Source organism: Pomacea canaliculata, linkage group LG1 (genome assembly GCF_003073045.1).
Source record: "Pomacea canaliculata isolate SZHN2017 linkage group LG1, ASM307304v1, whole genome shotgun sequence".
Taxonomy (NCBI): domain Eukaryota; kingdom Metazoa; phylum Mollusca; class Gastropoda; order Architaenioglossa; family Ampullariidae; genus Pomacea; species Pomacea canaliculata.
The window spans coordinates 29,323,602-29,342,907 of NC_037590.1; the positions used below are offsets into that span (position 1 = coordinate 29,323,602).

At 37.5% G+C, this 19,306-nt stretch overlaps 2 protein-coding genes across 2 annotated transcripts in view; one reads left to right on the forward strand and one right to left on the reverse strand.

Moving 5' to 3' along the window:
• Positions 1 to 8,652, forward strand: LOC112565240 (microspherule protein 1-like). Its single transcript, XM_025240602.1, has 13 exons — positions 1 to 382; positions 680 to 866; positions 1,196 to 1,487; positions 1,834 to 1,953; positions 2,070 to 2,179; positions 2,857 to 2,965; positions 3,203 to 3,341; positions 3,961 to 4,036; positions 5,184 to 5,212; positions 5,608 to 5,700; positions 6,543 to 6,625; positions 7,314 to 7,529; positions 8,164 to 8,652. Exons 1-13 carry the CDS (start codon positions 340 to 342, stop codon positions 8,263 to 8,265), a joined length of 1,599 nt encoding a protein of 532 aa, XP_025096387.1. The 5' UTR covers positions 1 to 339; the 3' UTR covers positions 8,266 to 8,652.
• LOC112565235 (triple functional domain protein-like) overlaps positions 8,361 to 19,306 on the reverse strand; it is a 25,919-nt gene continuing 14,973 nt past the window's right edge. Inside the window, 15 exon segments of the mRNA XM_025240590.1 lie at positions 8,361 to 11,848; positions 12,081 to 12,216; positions 12,479 to 12,630; positions 12,632 to 12,659; positions 14,209 to 14,384; positions 14,765 to 14,903; positions 15,105 to 15,305; positions 15,423 to 15,507; positions 15,667 to 15,834; positions 16,175 to 16,306; positions 16,948 to 17,044; positions 17,570 to 17,785; positions 17,931 to 18,048; positions 18,331 to 18,475; positions 18,478 to 18,580. Of these exon segments, the coding sequence (XP_025096375.1) occupies positions 11,816 to 11,848; positions 12,081 to 12,216; positions 12,479 to 12,630; positions 12,632 to 12,659; positions 14,209 to 14,384; positions 14,765 to 14,903; positions 15,105 to 15,305; positions 15,423 to 15,507; positions 15,667 to 15,834; positions 16,175 to 16,306; positions 16,948 to 17,044; positions 17,570 to 17,785; positions 17,931 to 18,048; positions 18,331 to 18,475; positions 18,478 to 18,580 (1,929 nt within the window). The 3' untranslated portion in view covers positions 8,361 to 11,815.

The following is a 19,306-nucleotide window of genomic DNA, read 5'->3' on the forward strand; positions in this document are numbered from 1 at the left end:
AACTAGATAGATGATATAATTAAGCATTTTGTTTTATTTTAAGTATTATTTAAGAGCGATCTTCGAAATATGAAGAATATTTTGTTTTATGAAAAATCCTGCACAACTAAGGCAGTATTCTATGCCTTTGGCCTAATATTTGAATTCTAATGGAACGATTTATTTTTTGTGTCTCGTTCTTTTCATTATTTTGACGATTTACAAGTCCCTCGTTGGTTTAATGTGCCCAATGGCGTTGAACTATCTTCGTCTGCATCGTTCTTTGTACAAGGGGGACAACGAATGTGACTTCCTGTGTTTCTAAGTGTACTGAAAGTTAGTCTACAGAGAGGTTCCTCTATGGATAACGAATTTTCCGACAAACTGTCTTCTTCTACTGGCGGTATAATTATGAAAACAATACTGCGTAGATTCTTTTACATTGCACTACTAATTGTTTTATTTTTTAACATTGTTATTCAACATTTATAAATATGATTTGGTAGTATCGGGATAGTATCATCATTGATCTTTATTAATTCATTCACATAATAAAATTATTATGTCTTCTTCTTAAGATTTTTTTCTTCTCTTTTTGGCTTTATTATAATTTCAGACAATAGCTTGACGTTGTTATCATAAGTTGAATAAAGTACTAACTATCGGTAAGGATAGAATTGTATAATAAATACATATGCAGATGCACCAGGCAGGACTACCGCAGTAGGAATATCCAGTCCAGAAGACGTCCAGTCCACTGCAGCATCATCTACAATACCTACTCATTCACAGCTGCTTTCAGATGATCAAAACAGCATTATCCCACCAGTGCCACCAGTTATTCCACCACCTAAAGCTGGTCGTCGTTCCCAACACCAAGATGCAAGGTTTTTAGTAATTTCTTCAGTCTCATTTTCAGTCTTTTATACTGCATTACCTGTTTGAAATAATGTAGCGAAATGTAGTATGACAGTGTGGACGTTTAAAGAAAAGAAAAAAAATAGACCAAGAACAACAAGAAAAGCTTTTTAAGCAAAGAAAAGTAAAGCATTAATTTTTTTGATGAACATTTGCAGTTAGAAATATTCCATTATACCACTACTTTCCCTGCCTGCCCCTTGAAATTAAACTCCTCAAGAAGTTTATGATTCATTACAGTTTGGTCAGTGTGATTGTAGAGCATTAATTTATTTTAAACATTTTGTATAATTTCCAGAAATCTTGTACAACAGCCACGCCGCAGCTCAACCAGATTTATCAAACGAAAAAAATTTGATGATGAAGTGGTTGAGAGCAGTTTGGTCAAGTCTGAACGAGGCCGCCTGAAAGCCAGTGCTGCATCTTTACCTACTACCACTGTTCCTACACCACATCTTTCTTCCATCACCACCACACAGCCACTTCAGCTTCCTGTAGAGAAAATTGAACCCATCGAAGTAGCAGACCCTCTTCCTCCTGCACCTCCTCCAGAGAAGAAAAAAGTCATCAGTCAAAAGGTTGCCCAGAAGGTGATCAATTTACTGCTTTTTTCTGAGAGTTTTGAGATTCTACATCAGAACATTCACAAATAATTTAGCAAACTTTTAGCAGCTGATACATTCCAGCGCCATGTTTCCAACACTGTACTCTGCTAGCCAATGAGTCTTTGCCTATGCCAGCCCCTTGCTTGGAACACTCTCCCTTTGCTGCTTTGCCAGGCTGCTTATTTAATTGGCAATTTAAGACTCTTTCAAATGACTTTCGAACAAAGCCAAAGGATATTGAACTATTTCATGGGATCAGTGTGCTCTACCAGTTTCCTAAACCAACAAAACTTCAACTAACATTAATCTGTCTTCATCAAACCTTTTGCAGACAACTAAACCTTCATCTAAACGTGTCAAGAAGCAGAAAGCACCAGCCCCAGGATCAACAAAAGACTTGGGTCGATGGAAACCACAAGATGATGTTGCTCTTGTAACAGCTGTACAGCAGGTAACCTGTACGTTGGGTTTTATTTTTGTTTTGATGCTTGTCTCTCTTCTTCTGGAAGGTTTTGGGACTTGCTGAGAACTTAATATAAACAATTTAATATTGTACTGTATTTTCAGACCAATGATTTGAATGCAGTCTATACTGGCGTGAAATTTTCTTGCCATTTCACTCTGAAGGAGATCCAGGAGCGGTGGTATGCTCTCTTGTATGACCCAACAATATCCAGGTAAATGTATGGGTTGTATAACAGAATATAGACATTCCTCAATAGCAAACTACTTTTTTTGGTGACCACTTGGCATTATGACCAGCTGTCTGACCAGTCAGTAGTGCTTTCTGTACAAGATTTTTGGTCTTGGAAAATGGCAGCACAGCAGGTCTATTTTGCATTTACAGTATAATATATAGTACACTGCTGTATAAACACAGAAATGTATTTCAAATGTTATAATGTTTGAAAGGGCAAAGGTGACATTAAAACAATATCTAAAGATAGTTGATACAAACAGTACATAATCAAAGTAATTTTTGTTGTAATTTAAAGTAAAGACTTACTTTGCCTTACTGGCATTCAACTTTTTAATTTAAAAATCTGTTTATGAAGATTTTCATAAGGACTCAAATTTATAGTAATGTTTTAACTCTGGAGTGTTATTTCCTCTTGATCAGCTCCGTCCCTTTATACTTCCTAGGAAGAGATTTGTAAACATCTCTATTGCATATTTTGTTTCTTCCAGCTTAAGAGTAACATTACTTATATTGCAAAACATTTTTCTTGAAATGTGACCAATAACAGGCTTATAACCAGGTACACAACTTCTGACTTCAGATTAGTTATACATCCTTATTCACCATTTGTTGCATAATCAAGGATTAGCTGTTTGATACATTTGTGTTGAACAGACTGTCCATGCAAGCAATGAAACAGTTACATCCAGAGAATATTGCTATGATACAGGGAAAAGCACTTTTCAGTCAGCAAGAAGAAAACCTTTTGGCGAACATCCCATCTGTATGTCACTTTTTGTTGTGTTAATGGTTAATACAACTCTTTTTGTCTGTATTTCAACATGATTACAAAAAGAAAGAATTTGTTTATGTGATAAAAATAGTGCACATGCAGTTAAACATCAAAGAGTGATAACGGGGTAGAATCTATGAGTATATGTTGTGAAAGGTAAATAACAAGATGACATTTTAATGTGTTTTTATTGAAATTTTAATTAACATATTCTTATGTCACAATAAGACTAGTTCACCACAGCTGGAAGTGTTTCAAGAACTTTTGGGAGCACACCCAGATATTTTTCACCCACTGCGTACACCCAAAACACTGATGACATACTGGCAATTGATGAAGCAGTACCACCTCTTACCAGATCAGTCAGGTGAGGAAAAACTATTATAGATTGTGCAATTCAGTCTAATAACCTAATTTGTAAAATGTTTATCAGCATTAGTTTTGTATCTTCTTAATACTGAATCAAATTCTGTTCCTGGTATTTGGTTCTCTCCCCTCTACCGTTGAAAAGAGAGATAACTATTCTTAGGACTATTAACAAGACTTGTTAACATGAGCTGTCTTATACTTGGACAGACCAGTGTTGCAATAGTCAAAGCACTTGTCACCAATACAGTGAGAATCGGGTGCCCTAGATAAAGATCTCATTCTTGCTCCTTGCTCATGTATGTGGCACATGTTTATAGGGTTGATGGCTTTGTAGTGAGATAGCCTTAACTATTGGCTTGGCAATTTAATTCTTATATTCTTCTTTAATGGTAATTCAGCTAGGTCATAAATGCTTCAATTTGCAGAAGCACAAATAGATATTGAAGATGATCTTAATGTGTGCTGAACATTTCTTGGGAAAAGATTATTTGCGATCAGTGTAGCTAGAATTACTGAGCAGTAGTTAAGTGTTTGGTGCTACTTCAAAGCTTAATATTTTTGGGCAAGAACTTTTTTTTTTTTGGTAAGAAATTTACTTTTCTTAATTTCTTCTTCAGTGCAACCCATGCCACGTGGAGACAATGTTCTTAACTATTCAGATGCTGAGGACATGCTGAAAGATGAAAGTTTGAAGTAAGCCATCAACTTTTACTCCTTTTCTTTTCACTTAGTTTCACAGTTGAGAAATAAATAATAAAAATGGTATTATTTGGTACCTTCTTTTGATCTTGCTTCATATTTTAGTCCTACACAAAAATAAAATTATATTCAAACATAATCTGTAAAATTATATTTAAATCTTTCAGGCTTTGGATCCTTTAAAAGCAGTTGAGAAAGGAATGTAACAACTAGAGTAATCCTATCATTTACATTTTTATATATGTATCTCGTTAATTTTTGTTATATATTTTAAAAAAGCCCGGACTCTAATGTTTGAATATTGTTTAGCTGATTGAGGGCTTATAACAAATGTTGGTGCAGTTTGTTTTGGATCTGTTGCTGTAGGTTTTATTCCTTTAAGAAAAAAAAAAACAATACAAAACAAAGGTAAGGATTGTTATTCAGTTGCACAGGAATTGAGGCCAGTTTAAAGATTAGTCAGTCTTCAACTCCCAAGTTTGCTAATAATGGATTAGTAGTTTTTACATGGACTCTGAAGGGCCTTCTACTTTTTTGTAGAATTTCACACTTTTTATTCTAAAAGCACCTCTCAGTGTTCATTTTTGTCAGCTGTTAGGGTAAGAAGTAAACACCAAATAACTTGTCCTTTACTTTATTCATAGCGCTGCAGAGAGAAAGTTTTACTTTATTTAGGACAAGTTTTGCAGGTTTTTTTTTTCTTGCTTTCACATTTCATCTTTGTAACTTAAGTGTAAATTCCATCTTGACCAAAGAAAAGCTGTGCACCCTTTCATTAAAAAGATATTTTAAAATACATTAAGATCTCCTTTCTCTATTCTTTTTAACTCTCTAAATGATTGGTCTAGTTTGACAAATATCGTTGTTGTTTTATGCCTTCTAGAATTTTTACTTTGGGTGAAATCTTACCTATTATAGCATTGCATCATTGTGTGCCTAAAAGAAACTCGAGATAAGATCTTTGAAAAAAATGGTCTTTTGAACAGACATTATGGTCAGACATTTTTGCAAGAGCTGTTTTTAGACAATAGTCATTTGTTCTGCTCACAGAAATAGGAGTTAACTCTTGCATATGAAAAGCTATTGGCATGAACACATTGCTGATGTAGGTCAGTAAGTCACTTGTCTATTTGTTTTGCAGAGACCCAACTGACGAGGCAGTAGAACATGGTATGCTTTTGCTACATTTAATATTCTTTACTTTTTGAAGTTAGGGTTCAAGAAACTCATTGGCAGATTTCATCATTCACCGAAAAGAGTTCTGCAAATTTGTCCATAGACACTGTAATCAAAATTTTGCACTATCACCCTCTTAAAAACTTTAAAAAAATGCAAAAATGCACCGTTGGCAAGTACAAATTTATGCCTAGAGGCAAATCTTATAACAAATTCTAAAATATTTAATTAAAATTATTTTGTCATAGCATAGGGCATTCACAGTTTCCATTTACATTTCTTTCCACTCATGTTTTGATTTTAGTTTATCCATTGTATTTAAAATCTGTTAGTCTTTGATTATTAGTGAAGATGGATCATAGAAGGGATACAAATGATACTTTATGTAGACCTGACCCTGGCTGATAGACGGAGCAAGCGGGAGATTCGTCATTTGGAACAAGAGCTACCAAAGTGGCAGGTGTTGGTAGATTCAGTAACAGGTAAGCCACATGTAATGTGTATGTCTTGAAGGTGGTTGGAGTTTTTCATGTGTCATATTACCAGTAAGTTTTCATTGCCATATTTAGTCTTCTCTATAAAAATATGATTTTGGAAACTATGCATAACCCCAGACTTCTTGGAAGGCACATCTGGTTGTGGCGTCAAAAGATTTTTAAGGAGACAAGATTTAATGTCCATTTTGTCACAGCAGTAATTCCCTAGGGAGAGATTGTGGAACCAGATGAAAGTAAAAGGATGAGACTTAATGAAAGACAGAACCAAGTGAGAACTACAGAGCTGACAAAGTCTTGAGTTTCTTAGGATTTACAGGCTGACTTTGACTGAGGATCATGTCAATGTTGGCATTCTGTTTAAACTACAGGTTGAAAACAGTACCTAAATATTTGTGTCAGCTATTTTGATGGCATCACCGTGGATAGTACTGTTGACTACATTAGGCTTGTTCATCCTAAAGTCAAAGATCATTTCTTTAATATTATGATCTGGCCAGATGATGTGAAGCCTCTATGAATTATAATGACTCATTCTTTCCACACTCTTGATCAGTTCCACTGGTTGTGAGTTTAGGTCAGCCGGAGGTGACCTAATGCAATGCACCAACTGTACCTTCTGTTTGCTGTATGTGTACCTATATAAAAAAAACTCTATTCATTGTCGTCAACATATATATGTATGCACTCAGCTGTAAATCTTGCTTGTCTCTTTGCAGATTAATAAAGTTGTATTGTTAAAACAACTGAAAACCAGTCCCAAATTTGTTTCTAGCTATAGTTTAACATGACAGTACATGTAAAGTTTTGACATTCTTGCATGTTGACAGGTATAAGCCCTCCAGACTTTGACAACCAAACACTTGCTGTTTTACGAGGTCGTCTAGTTAGATATCTCATGCGGTCAAGAGAGGTAAGATAAAGTGGATATCAGAAAAAATACCATTTTTTTTTTACTACCCATGACATTACTAATGCAATTCGTCTTGTACAAGTGCATGGAGCTTTTGATTAAAGATCCTAGCTTTCAAGAGCAACAGCACTGCTTTCTGCATTGTGGTCTTCACCCTTTGCTCCTGTAGGCCAGAATGTGAAGTAATCAAGGGCTGAGGACAAAGTATTAGATCTGTGCCTTGATCCTGTTGACATTCACAAGTATACAGGCAAACTTTCCAAAGCCTAGGAAATTTTCATCTTTGGAGCCTGCATTCACTTTTCAAGAGGCTTTATATCGGCCTTCTTTCTCACACAAGTGTGTGGTTAGGCACAGATGTCAGCAGATCATTTAGTAACACCTTGGTTGATAATGGGCAATGAAAAAGTATTAATTCAAGGACAGTGGCTGGACCCATTTTTTAAAACTTTTATCTTACAATAAAAGGGATATATGGAAATTTTTCATGATGCCACAGATCAATATTAAGTACAGTAATGTTTTGAAAATTTAGAATATGTAAAATGATGTTATTTGTATATTTGTTTTTTTCTCATTGTTACTATTTTTCCATCAGTCTCTTTATCTGTCATTCAAGTAAGGGACAAATTTCACTATCAAAGACAACAAATCTCCAAATTTTAAATTCTCGTGTTTTTATGTCAAGATCACTATAGGTCGAGCAACCAGAGAACAGTCCATTGATGTAGATCTTTCACTGGAAGGTCCAGCCTGGAAAGTCTCACGTCGTCAGGGTGTTATCAAGCTGCGTAACAATGGGGATTTCTTTATTGCAAATGAGGGCAAAAGACCCATCCACATTGATGGCAAACCAGTTTTGGCAGGAAACAAACAAAAATTGTTCAATAACTCTGTAGTAGAGGTATGTTTTATAATTTATTTTGTCATGAGAATTTTGTTTGCGAGACATCTTAATTCGGGAATGGGATATAGAAGCAGTTTTGTCTTTCCATGCATGACACCAAACTTTCAAATAAAGAATGTGCGGTGTGGCACTTTCCTGTAGGGATGGTACCAGAAAGGCTGTCCAGCTAATATGAATACTAATGCTGCTTTTCTGACATGGGTGAGCAGAGGGTATGCTGCTTACACGTTGGTTTCTAGTGTTTATGCTCTAGACTTATGGTAGTTTTTATTTCCCTTTGAGTTAGTAGTGGAAACAATGGAAAACAAAGAGTCTCTAACAATTACTACAAGTTTTGGGCATACTGGGAATAAAATTTAAGAATTTGCTTCAGGATTTAATTCATTTATGCTGGAGGTTGAATTTTTTTAATTTGTGCATGAAATTCATATATATATATATGACCTTCAGATATTCAAGGGACAAGAATTTGAAGAGAAATAAAAAGTTATTTTGTTCCAGTAATGGAGGCGTTGAGGCATAAATGGGTTAAATTGACTACTTTGTACTTAAGTACCTAACCCCTGACTGGCAAAGTCTGCACAAATACCTTTGAAAGCTTTGCAACTGTGATTGTTTTATCTTTTTACAGATCTCATGTCTGCGGTTTATTTTCCTCATCAACCAGGACCTTATTAACACAATTCGTTCAGATGCACAAAAGCAAGGTGCAGCTGGTACTACAGCTACTTGAAGAGGAATATGTGTGTGTGTGTGAGATGAGTGAATGTAACACAGGAAAGGGCGCTTTCATTGTTGCATGAGAAAAGTGATGTTAAGAGCTTGACATTGACCATTGTCTGTCACTGTTTATTATGATTCTGCAACATACAGTATTGTTAACAAGATGATATTAAAAGAACAACACACATTTGAGAAGCCAAAAAATCCGTAGTCTAAAGATGTATTCATGTTGAGAAAATGTACAAAAGATAATTCAAAATGTTAAGCTTACACATTATGCAATAGCAGAAATGCATTCTCATGATTTTTTAATGATTGGATTAGAGAGGCAAAAAAAAAAAAAGCACTCGGATGACAAAGCAACGTAGCCCATGCATTAAAGCTTGTAAATACAAAACAAAGTGGTGGAACAATGATGTCACAAAGAAACTGAGTTTGTCTGGATGTTGATGATGCAAAGAGCATTGCTGTTTATGCTTTAAAAAAATTGTTCTGCTATATCTTTTGTGTCTAATAATGCACATTTGAGACATAATTATGGAACTCATCTGAAACAGAAAATAGCTTGGGATGCACAAGAAAGTACTATATAAAAATTTGTATTTAAAAAAAAAATGCAGTGAAGAGCAGTTATGGATGTTGCCCTGATCCAGTCTTTGGCTTCAGTTGCAGGATTACTAGCTGTTGAAGCATGATGACCTTATTTTTATTTATTTTTGTCATCCCATCACTGCTGTTGGATTTTTTATCCAGCAGTGACTTACCAATGCCATGCCCTAATAACCAGCATGTCAGGTGTAAAAATGAGCATCTTAGCCATGCTGCTTGCACTCCTCAATGTCTGCTTGTCGATAATAATAGCAACATGCATGAAAGGGTTAGAATAAATGGGCTACAAGCAGACTGCTGTCTGCAGATTGAAAAAGGAGTTAGGAACATGGTAAACAAGCAGAAATTTGACTGGTATATATATGCCATGGATTTGGGAGAAAGAGAAGTAACAAATTAAAACAGATTTCTGGAAAGAAGGCAAACTAAAATGCTGAGACCAAGATCTCCCAGGCATACAATGAAATGCAGAGGCATTGTGAAGGTAAATGAGAGACACGGTTGACTGTACATAGTATCACATGGTGAAATTGAAGGCAATTGAATTCAACGAAGACATATTCAGCAGTAGTTTTAGAGCAGAGGGCACTACGATAATGTATGTAGGAAATAAAAACTGCAAGTGTAAAGCATCCTTGTTAGCATTACATTGTAATGCACAGATTTGTTAAAACAACTGATCCATTTTTCCACCCTACAACAAACATGAAACAGTAGACCACCCACAATGGTTTTCTTGAACAGTTCTGATTATCATTCACTACACATATGACCAATGAATCCAGACAGCAAAGACAAAAGTGCTCCATGTAGCAATGATGTGTCGGGCGACAGGCAAGCCTTGCTTTTTAAAATCTATTCAGCTGTGATAACCTTTATGCTTTGTCAAAAGCACATTTAAAATGATGTCCTTAAAAATGTTGAGCGATTTAAAAAAAAAATGGCCAAAATGTTTTGCCATCAATATTGGTCCTATTGCGTATGCTGAATATAAAGTTTCCTACACATATTTTCATAGCTAAAACCTTTTTGGACCACAATAACATTGAACTAACCTTAAAGCTTATGATGAGTTGAGACAAACTAAATGACAAAGTGTGTTCATCAAGTTTGTTCCTAGCCTAATAGCTATAGCACTGTGGGACAACAGAGCACTGCCCATAACATGCAACAACTAGTTAACTTGAATTATTAACAGCAAAGTTAGCCATTGCCATAAAACTGATCTCTGCTGGTAAGAATCCACATGAGTACCAAGTCTAAAGTCAGATGTGTGTGGCAGCTGCAGGATAACTCATTTAAGCATATTAGCATTATTCTTTGCTGTTGAGCAGTTTGCAAGTAAATTATGCACATTAGCAAACTTTACAATTAATGTTGTCTAGTGCAGGTACATGCGTGCAAGAAGTACCCCATACCAAATACGCAAACCTGATGTCAAAAACCTATGAAAGTTTTATGGTTATTCAAGATGCTGAGCTAAAAAAAAAAATCTAGATTTGAAAAAAAGGTTTTGTAATTTAAAGTTAGAACTACCTAAAAAATCATTAAATTCCTGAACAATTTAGGACAACTGGAAAAGGTAATAAAGCAAAGACTGTACACAGTGATGGAGAAAAAAGAAAGTAATAGAATGCAGGCTGACTTTCCAGCTGGGAAGAAATAGCATCCCACAACTCTCCCATACACTTCACCCACTCTCGCAATCAAGGTTGCAGTGCTTTTATATACTTGTGTTGCATTAAGAATGCAGCATGTCAGCTGGCCTGCTTCAGCACGAAAAGTGAAAATAGCCCAATCAGAAGCAGCGGATCCAGCTGTTTGCCTTTGAAAATCTCCATATCTCAACATCCACAATCTCTCTCTTTGTTTTACTGATAAGGGTTACTAAATCCTGTGGCTCAACAATGTGAGACTGGTGTAAGCTCTACTTGCAACAATATGAATAACAAAGAATAATAACTTTAAACATGAAGGATGTTTGACAGCTGAAGGCTGTGATACCTAAAAAAAACTCTGTTGCAAATGTGGCTTCAGGTAGTCTTTAAGTGCCGTTTTGCAGATGATGCAGGCATCATGCTTGGCAAGGTTTGAAGCACTTATGAGAAATGACCTGCAGATGATCAGACTGTCGCATATAAACAAGAACAAATGCAGTGCACTCGAAAAAAAAGAATGCAGCATACTTTACAATGCCCAACGTGCACTCTGAAGAGACAGATTGGGCAAGATGCTGCTTAAAGAAATGGAATACAATCTATGGCAGTGTAAAAGAAAACCCCAAATGAATGCCTTGCTAAAACTAACTTGATCCCTGCAGTCTGCTGCCTCCAGTCAGCTCACATGCTGTCTCACCTTGCCCTCTGCTCTAGCTTGTAGCCAGAAAATTTGATCTGCCATCCTGGTATCTGCCTGCAGGTAAACATCACATTTGGCATTGTGTTGTTGGAGACTCCCCAAAAAATTGAAGCTTGCATGCATCAAAACAAAACATGCAATAGGTCAATATTTGCACACAGATCAATGAGACTTCAAAGGACGATGGGGATGGGAGGAGAAACTTCTCATCCTCCCCAAATAAAAAAACTACACATCTCACACCAACAGAGAAATACAAAGCCAACTTTACACATCAGAGCTGTCTGTAAATGGCAGAGATACGATAAAAATTGTGAAAAAATGTGCTAAAGAAAACAAATGAAACCCGTTTTGTACATTGTATTGGCAGAGCATGGCTATGTCCACAGAGAGACATGGAGTACTTTGATGTCTGGATAGAGTTAGTCTCGGAGAACAAAGCCAGCAGTCAGTTAAGTCTCAAGCCAGCTTCAAAAGTCAAGCTGCGTCGATGTGTTATGAGGTGCTTGTGTTTTTGTTCACTGACATTCTTCAACTTGTTCTGGGTTTGCTGTAATTAGCAAAGAACGTTTTGTTCCTGGGAGCTGTTGTGATCAAGGAAGAGCCTTTAGGAGGTATGTGTCACTCTGCAACAATAAAAGAAATAATATTCAGTTCATTTGCAATCCCATTTTCCTGTTCAACAAGATATGAAGGATTTAAAAAAAAATTAACCAAACTGTACAAACCTTGAGTGTAAGCAGATTTTAAACATTCCTCTAATTACATAATAAGAGAACTGTACTTTTTTTTTCTCCCTTGGAATTATTCTCAGGCAACTAGCTTCATGAAGATCTCTAAATTATCCTCTTAAAGTACCTGGTGTTTTCTGCGCTCCACAAAGTCTGCCAGGCGTGCTGTGGCAATTGGTTTTGGTCGCAGTCCGGAGGTGCGTTGGGTGCATGTCTTTTTGATCCACTGACTCTCAAGACATGCCTGAGCTACAGGTCGTTTGCTGTGGAAGATAGTCACATTAAGTGTGAGGTTCTTTGGACCGACTTAACTCTTAAAAAATCCATAATCCTGAAATCTGCAAGCTTGACAACATTACAACTGCTAAGGGTGTCAGAATTGTGGAATAAAGTCTGACAATTTTTTACCAAGAATATGAAAACTTCGAATTTTACCTGACATCACTAGCCCCATTTAAAATGTAGCACTAGTTCTGGCCAACATCAAGTATTCCAGCATTGATTTAGCATGATGGCTTGACTTACTTGAGTTCTTCTACAAGCATGGATCGGACTAGATCTTTGGCATCGGATGAGATTCCAGCAAAGTATTCATCTGGGAAGCAGAAGTCATTGCGTACAATGTTGGAGCAGGTCTCCTCTTGACTCTCATCCAAAAACGGAGAGACACCACTCAAGCAATACGTAAATGACAATACCTAGGCTCCTGTAAAAGAACAGACCCTGACTCATATGAAGCAATTCTACCTCTATCCGTCAGCTTACATTTTACAAATTGGGTTATGTTTAAACATATTCCTTGAGTTAGTCACTACTACTGTACGCAATAAAATTCTCAAATTTATTTAATCTATAAAATAAAAGTATTGGGTTGTCGGAAAAGTCATGATGTATTTTCCTCTGTTTTTCTAAGGGCATTTATTTATATAAAGAACAAAGATCGATCAAGGATATATTGCCTGTTTTGTTCAATAACCTTTTGTCATCTTTCAATAAGCTTTGTAATTTCTTGGTCATAGATCTGTCTTTATCAGGAAAAAAACTGAAAAAGCCTTATCTGAATTGAACATTATACCAAACTAGAAGTTTTGAAGAGAGTGAAACAAGTCGAAGTCTGATGGCGCAAGGTCAGGTGAGTAGGTGGATGTGGCAACACATCCCATGCAAAATTGAATTTGACAGGGGATCAAACTCATGTATAGACTCCATGATTAATGAGGACTGGACGTTTCTGCATGATGGATTTATTCAAATTGTCCAGCTGTCAACAGTACACATTTGAATTGATCATTTGGTCCATTGGAGGGAGTTTGAGAGCATAACCTTCCTCTGAGGAATGTCTGCTTTGATATAATTTGAGGCGAATCATCATGTTGGGACCAAGACCATTTACACACCACAATGTTGTAAATAATCCACTTCTCATCATCAGTTGTCTGTTGCTTCAAACAAAAACAAAAAAAATCATTTTCCTCATGTTTAATGAGCATATCCCAGATGTTTGTTCGTGCCGTCAAATGAATGTCTTTGAGTTCATTAGGAACCCTGATTATTGAGCCTGCTTATGTATTCCAGCTTATTCAGATGGTCATATATGCTTGAAAGATGAATGTTCAATGTTTCTGCAATCTTTCATGTCACGTAACGATAGTCTGACTTGACCAATGCCTTTATTATAATAGCATAAATCTCAGTAAGCCTCTATGACCGAGAAGCATCCTTGAGATCAAAATCAGCAGCATGGAACTTTATAAACCCTCGTTAGCACTAATGTTTTCATTGAGCATTGAGATCGTAAACTTCATGCAACTTTTCACAAGCCTGATGCGCATTTTTCCCTTTAAGCAAGTAAAACAGTAAAATATGGCAAAAAATGCACAGCTTGGTCTTCCATCTTCAACTTGTAAAATCTCCAAAACTCAACCAAATCACTCAATATTTTTATAGAATAAAGCTGGAATTATCAGCTGTCAAATGACATACAATAACATAGATGCAAATGACTGTAGTACCTATTGCAAAAATGCATTGTGACTTTTATGACAACTCAATAGATAAAAAAACAAGACATATAAAAGTGTGCTACCAGCAGATGTAAACCAAATCCTCCCATTTACTTCAGAATGGGGATGTGGTGAAATATAAAGTGACCCCCAAACCCCTTTACACCATGTTAAAAACTCAATGAAAATCATTTGATAAATCACCATACACCTCATCTCAGGTCTCTTGATTTTCGTCAGTCCTGTACTAACCAGATATCAGTCTGAAGACCTACTGGAGTGCCAGAGATCACTTCTGGCGACATGAACTCTGGATTGCCCACCATAGGATGAATGTAGTAGTTGTTGTAAATATGCCGTGCATCACCAAAGTCCACCAGCTTGATGCCGATCACTCCTGCTCCAGCTTCCACAAGCAGATTCTCTGGCTGAAACAAGTAACAGAGGGAACTGAGCTGTTGGCAAATTTTACAAAATGGTTTGTTCAAGCTGCTACACAGTCCCTGGCTTTCTCATTAAGATCTCTTTCTTCTCTATAAATGAGAAAGTCCACCACTGGCCTTTTAAAGATGTACAAATGTACGTGTGAGGCAGTATTTCTATTGTGATGTGCCTCCATTTCTCTTAGACTCACAAAGTATCATGTCTCTCTACATGTGCTGTTAATTGCCAGAATTTGGCAACAGCTCACACAGTTACTAGCAACTGTCACTGTTACTGCTCTATTCCTCCATAACCTTCTATTAACAGACTTCGTCAACAAAACCATCAATACAAACAAACAAAAAATCATGAATGCAGTCCCTACCTTAAGATCCAGGTGAGCAATGCGACAGTTGTGCAAGTAATGCACAGCATCAAGAATCTGACGTACATACTCTGCTGCCATTAGCTCATCAAAATGCTGCCTTGAACAGATGTAGTCAAACAGCCGTCCCTGAGGGATTCTGCAACATTGTAACAACAGAAGTAAAAGGATGAACAATACTTTATACGCCATAAATAAAAGTTAATGAATCAAAAACAAAACAAAAACCCTACATATTTATTTTAAAAGACTAAATACATGATAAAATTTTACTTTGGAGAAGAATCCAGTCACAAGCCATTCAGGGCATGGCAAAGACCAAAAAAGCAAGGCAACTCACAGCTGCATGATGAGAATGTGGGCATTCGAGGTTTCATACAGGTCATACACCTGTGCCAGGTGTTGGTGCTGCAGACTTTGTAAAGTGTTGAACTCTACTTCCACTGCTTCCTTTCTCACAACTCGCTTGGCTATGATCTTGGCTGCCAGCTCCTGACCTGAGCACCGCTGTATACATCGACGCACCACTGCAAACCTACCCCTGAGAGAAGACACAGATCGCTAGACCAATATAATGGAACTTAAACAAACAAACAGTAAGACATAACAGAAGAGTCAAAACAGAAGACTAGCCCATCACAACTTGGGTTCAACTTACTTGCCAAGTTCTCCACCATCAGTGAAATCATTTTCAAAAGTTGTTTTCCACATGACACATGGTGCATCTTCTCTTTCACTTAACTCTGAAACACATGACAGGAAAAAACATTTACTTTTGTTTGTGAACAACTAGCAGTTTTTTCTTCTCACAAATATGTACATCACTATAACAAACTCACTGAGAGCTTTTACATTCCATCCTAGGGCTCAAAATTTAAAAAAAAGGTTAAAGCATAAATCACCATATTCACTGGGGACGGCAACGTATGCAGATGGCAAGGATGGCTGGCTAATACCAATGGCGTTGTTGGCACTGACCCGGAACTGATAAGTCAGGCCAGGTTCAAGGTCACCAATCACCTGTGAAGTGTTGGGTACATATGGGATTGCCAGGTGCCACATGTCTGATCCTGCACATGCACAACCAAATATCTCAAGGAACATCAAACTAAGTTTATTATTAATATCTACAACAGAAATATGTGAAACATGCAAAAATCATTCAGAAGCTGTGTTTCCAATGCTGTGTTTACCCCTTAGTCTTCACAAAATCCATTTACCAAATATAAAGGGGAGCACAGTTCTGGTAGGAGTAATCACTCGTATTTTGATGTCAGGAAAGAGGAAGAAGTATTTCCACATTAACCCTATTTTTGTACTTCATTTATTGCATTTAATACAAAATTGGAACAAGCTACTGATAATATAGAAAAATCAACTGGTAAACACTTCAAATAAATGAAGGCTTACCTGCTTCCCGGAACTCAATAGTGTAGCCTTGTATTTGTCCATTCTGCATCTGTGGGGGTGGGGACCATTCCAGGTGTACTGCTGTTCCCACTTGATTTCGTATTGTGGGCATTCCTGGTGGGCCTGGGCGATCTGGGAGACAGAATATCTGCTACTTAGCTTTAATTTTCATTTGAAGATGTAATTGTAGATCTATGCAAACTATCCAGCTACAAGTTTTCTGGCAATGTTGCACTATTGATTTTTCAGTGCAACTGTTGCAAGGCTGTATTATTGCAGTTTTCAATAAATGGGAATGCAAATATCTATCATGAAAGATGGGCAAGTGTGACTACAGCAGTCATGTAGTCCTAGTGATGTATATGCTAGCACTATATTAACAAGTAGGTTGCTTGCAGCAATTCACCTGTTCAGCTCTCAGGCCTCTCACCTCTAAGAAAAAATGCAGTTTCACCTCCCTTAAGTCTAACCTGACTCGTCGGACTAAAAGTCTCTTCTCTCTTTTCCCATTCAAACCATGCTCTTATGTCAGATATCCAATCCTTCTCCTTTTCATCCATGTTATAGCCATGCCTACCATTTTCTAACCACCTTATATCCTGGCTATCTGCCATCTTTGCATCTGTGTCTACTCTCAGCGCATTACTGCATGCACCCCATCAGTTTTGTTTAATCCTCCTGTGTGTGTCAAACTATAATGATGGCAGATATTTGACAAAAATAAACTCAAAAGACTGCTACTTGGTGTGCAGGAAAGGGAACAAGATATTCACCCAGCACTGTGAGGGTTGCCCTGGTGACGACAGTGCCCAGCTCACTGATGGCCACACAAGAGTATTCTCCACTGTCTGCATGGGATACCTGTGAAAGCTGAAATTCACACACATACACACTTAGCTCCACAACCTCCTACTGCCAGCATGCCTCCCATCCATTACATCCTCATAATCATCTCTTATGACAAGCTGTGCTTCTTATCTGGCTGTCTTCATACCACTTGAGTCACCCTGAACCCCAGTAGGTGATATGCCACAAAGAAGCCTCCTCTGCTCATCAACAAAACTAATTCAGCAACTTTCATTTATCATTGCTTTGTTTGCTTCCTGTTAAAATGATAATATACATTTATCTGGGCTTCAGTTTAATGTGGGTATATATATGACCCTTAATAAAGAACTACTTATTATAGTGTTCAATCAGTGATAGTCTAATTGTTCTGGCTCTAGAGCCAAGGATGTCACCCCCTCCCCAAAAACAGAACCTTGAGGATTACTGAATAGATGCCTCCTGCCATATACCTGTTGCCTAAGAACACCCAGGAAGTTTAGCAGACTACTAGGAATTAGCATCCAGTTAGCTTGATTCTGCACTGGATCCTTGGGGTTCAGGCCTCACCTGTAGTGTGGCCATTCCTTCTTCATTATACAGAAGCATGACAAGTGGCCCAGGGGTGATGGGAGAGGGCCTGTCTTGGTAGCGCCACGTGATGGTGGGGCGTGGGCGACCGCAGATTCGGCATGTTAGCACAGCAGTGCTGCCTGCCTGGACAGTCAAGCTGGTCAATGGTTGTTGGATGATGGGAGGGACTTCAAAGCTGAAGTCAACAGCAATCTGGCCACACACAGCAAACAGTAAGTTTCATTATTTTTCATAAATTTCATAACATTCCAAATTACTTCTCAAAATTTTATATTCCTTTCTTATCTCTAGTGTAGCTGACAGAACTTTTTTCCTTAAAAAGACAGTGATGCTTTACCTTTCGAGGTTTGGTATCACGACCAAGTGACTTTGAGCGCCGTTCCAAGCTGTTGCCATTGTTGTCTTCCTTTCCTCGGAAGTTTGGCTTTTTCAGTTTGAACATTTGCCAGGTCTTTCTACATTAAAAAGCAAAATGCACACTCTAGAGTTCCGAGTTGAAGAAAGGTAAGTAAACTACAAGAAAATAGATTGCTACTACCTCAATCTGTTCTCATTTTTGAGTTGACCTAAAAGCATATAAGCCTTCCTCAAACACAAAGACAATTTATTACCTGCCTCTTCCTCAAAACTTGCTTTAAATGACTTGAAATTTGCTGAGAACTGCATTGTTTGTTTGCCAAAAGACATGAACTATGTCGAGAATTACATTGTTTGTTAGCCAAAAGAACAGAAATTACTTCAGGCTGCCGTCAATGTCTTTAGGTCCGATGACATGAGCAGGTAGCCATCCCTCAGCAGCAGGGGAGTTGTTGTTGGCAGGACGATGCACCAGGAACATGCCATGGGGAGTGGTGCTCAGCACCTGAACTATCTCCCCTTGTGCACAGTGATTTCATCCTCCCGCACCGCCATATAGTCGCACAACACCCGCCCTGCTGTTAGCACCCCTTCCCCTGGTGCTGGTGCTGGTACTGCTCCTGCTGGCACCTGGTGTACAAGGGGCAAACAATTCACATAAACATTCCAGGGTCCGGGAATCTGTCCTTCATACCCATCACAGCATCACATCCAGGTAAACTGAAAGCAACTGACCCCCCCATCAGAGCAACAGGTGTAAGGAAGGTCTCTAATAAGTACATCATATACATTAAGTAAAATTCTTGCATCAGTGTAGGATTAAATTTGTTGGTAGTTGTCATAAATTCTGGACTGGGTGTGGTTGCTTTAAGAACAGGGATCACAATCAGCTTTATTAAGATTTTGCCCTAATGCATACAGGGAAATAACCTTCACAGCCAAGAAGTTGTAGTTTTTTTTCAACTTTGACTTTCTACTTGCACTGAACAGCATAAATGATGGAGTTCGAGCAGATTACCAATGACATTTATGTTCACCAAAAAAATATCACATACATGCACAAGATGTTATTTAATTAAATTTAATTTAAAATGATTTAGTGCAATTCTGAACTTGGTAGTGAGTTTAATATGCTTTGCTAAAAGAGTACAACACAAAGACATAAAATGGAGGTATGAACACACACACCCTACCCACCCACATGGACAGTGCACGAACTAGTAAACAGCAAAAGGGAACAAGCAAGTAAAACATAAGCAGCATGAAGGTGTGGAGTGGGGAATGACAGCAAACTTTTTGTAAAACAAGACTAAATTGTTGCTGACCACAAGTAATGCCTTGTGTACTAGGTACTCT

What these genes read in the sequence shown, in the direction of transcription:
- LOC112565240 (XM_025240602.1), top strand. Translation starts at nt 340, where the DNA reads ATGGATAACGAATTTTCCGACAAACTGTCTTCTTCTACTGGCG. An exon ending in TTGTAACAGCTGTACAGCAG is followed by an intron (nt 1,954 to 2,069) that starts GTAACCTGTACG and finishes CTGTATTTTCAG; the next exon opens with ACCAATGATTTGAATGCAGT. An exon ending in TATGACCCAACAATATCCAG is followed by an intron (nt 2,180 to 2,856) that starts GTAAATGTATGG and finishes TGTGTTGAACAG; the next exon opens with ACTGTCCATGCAAGCAATGA.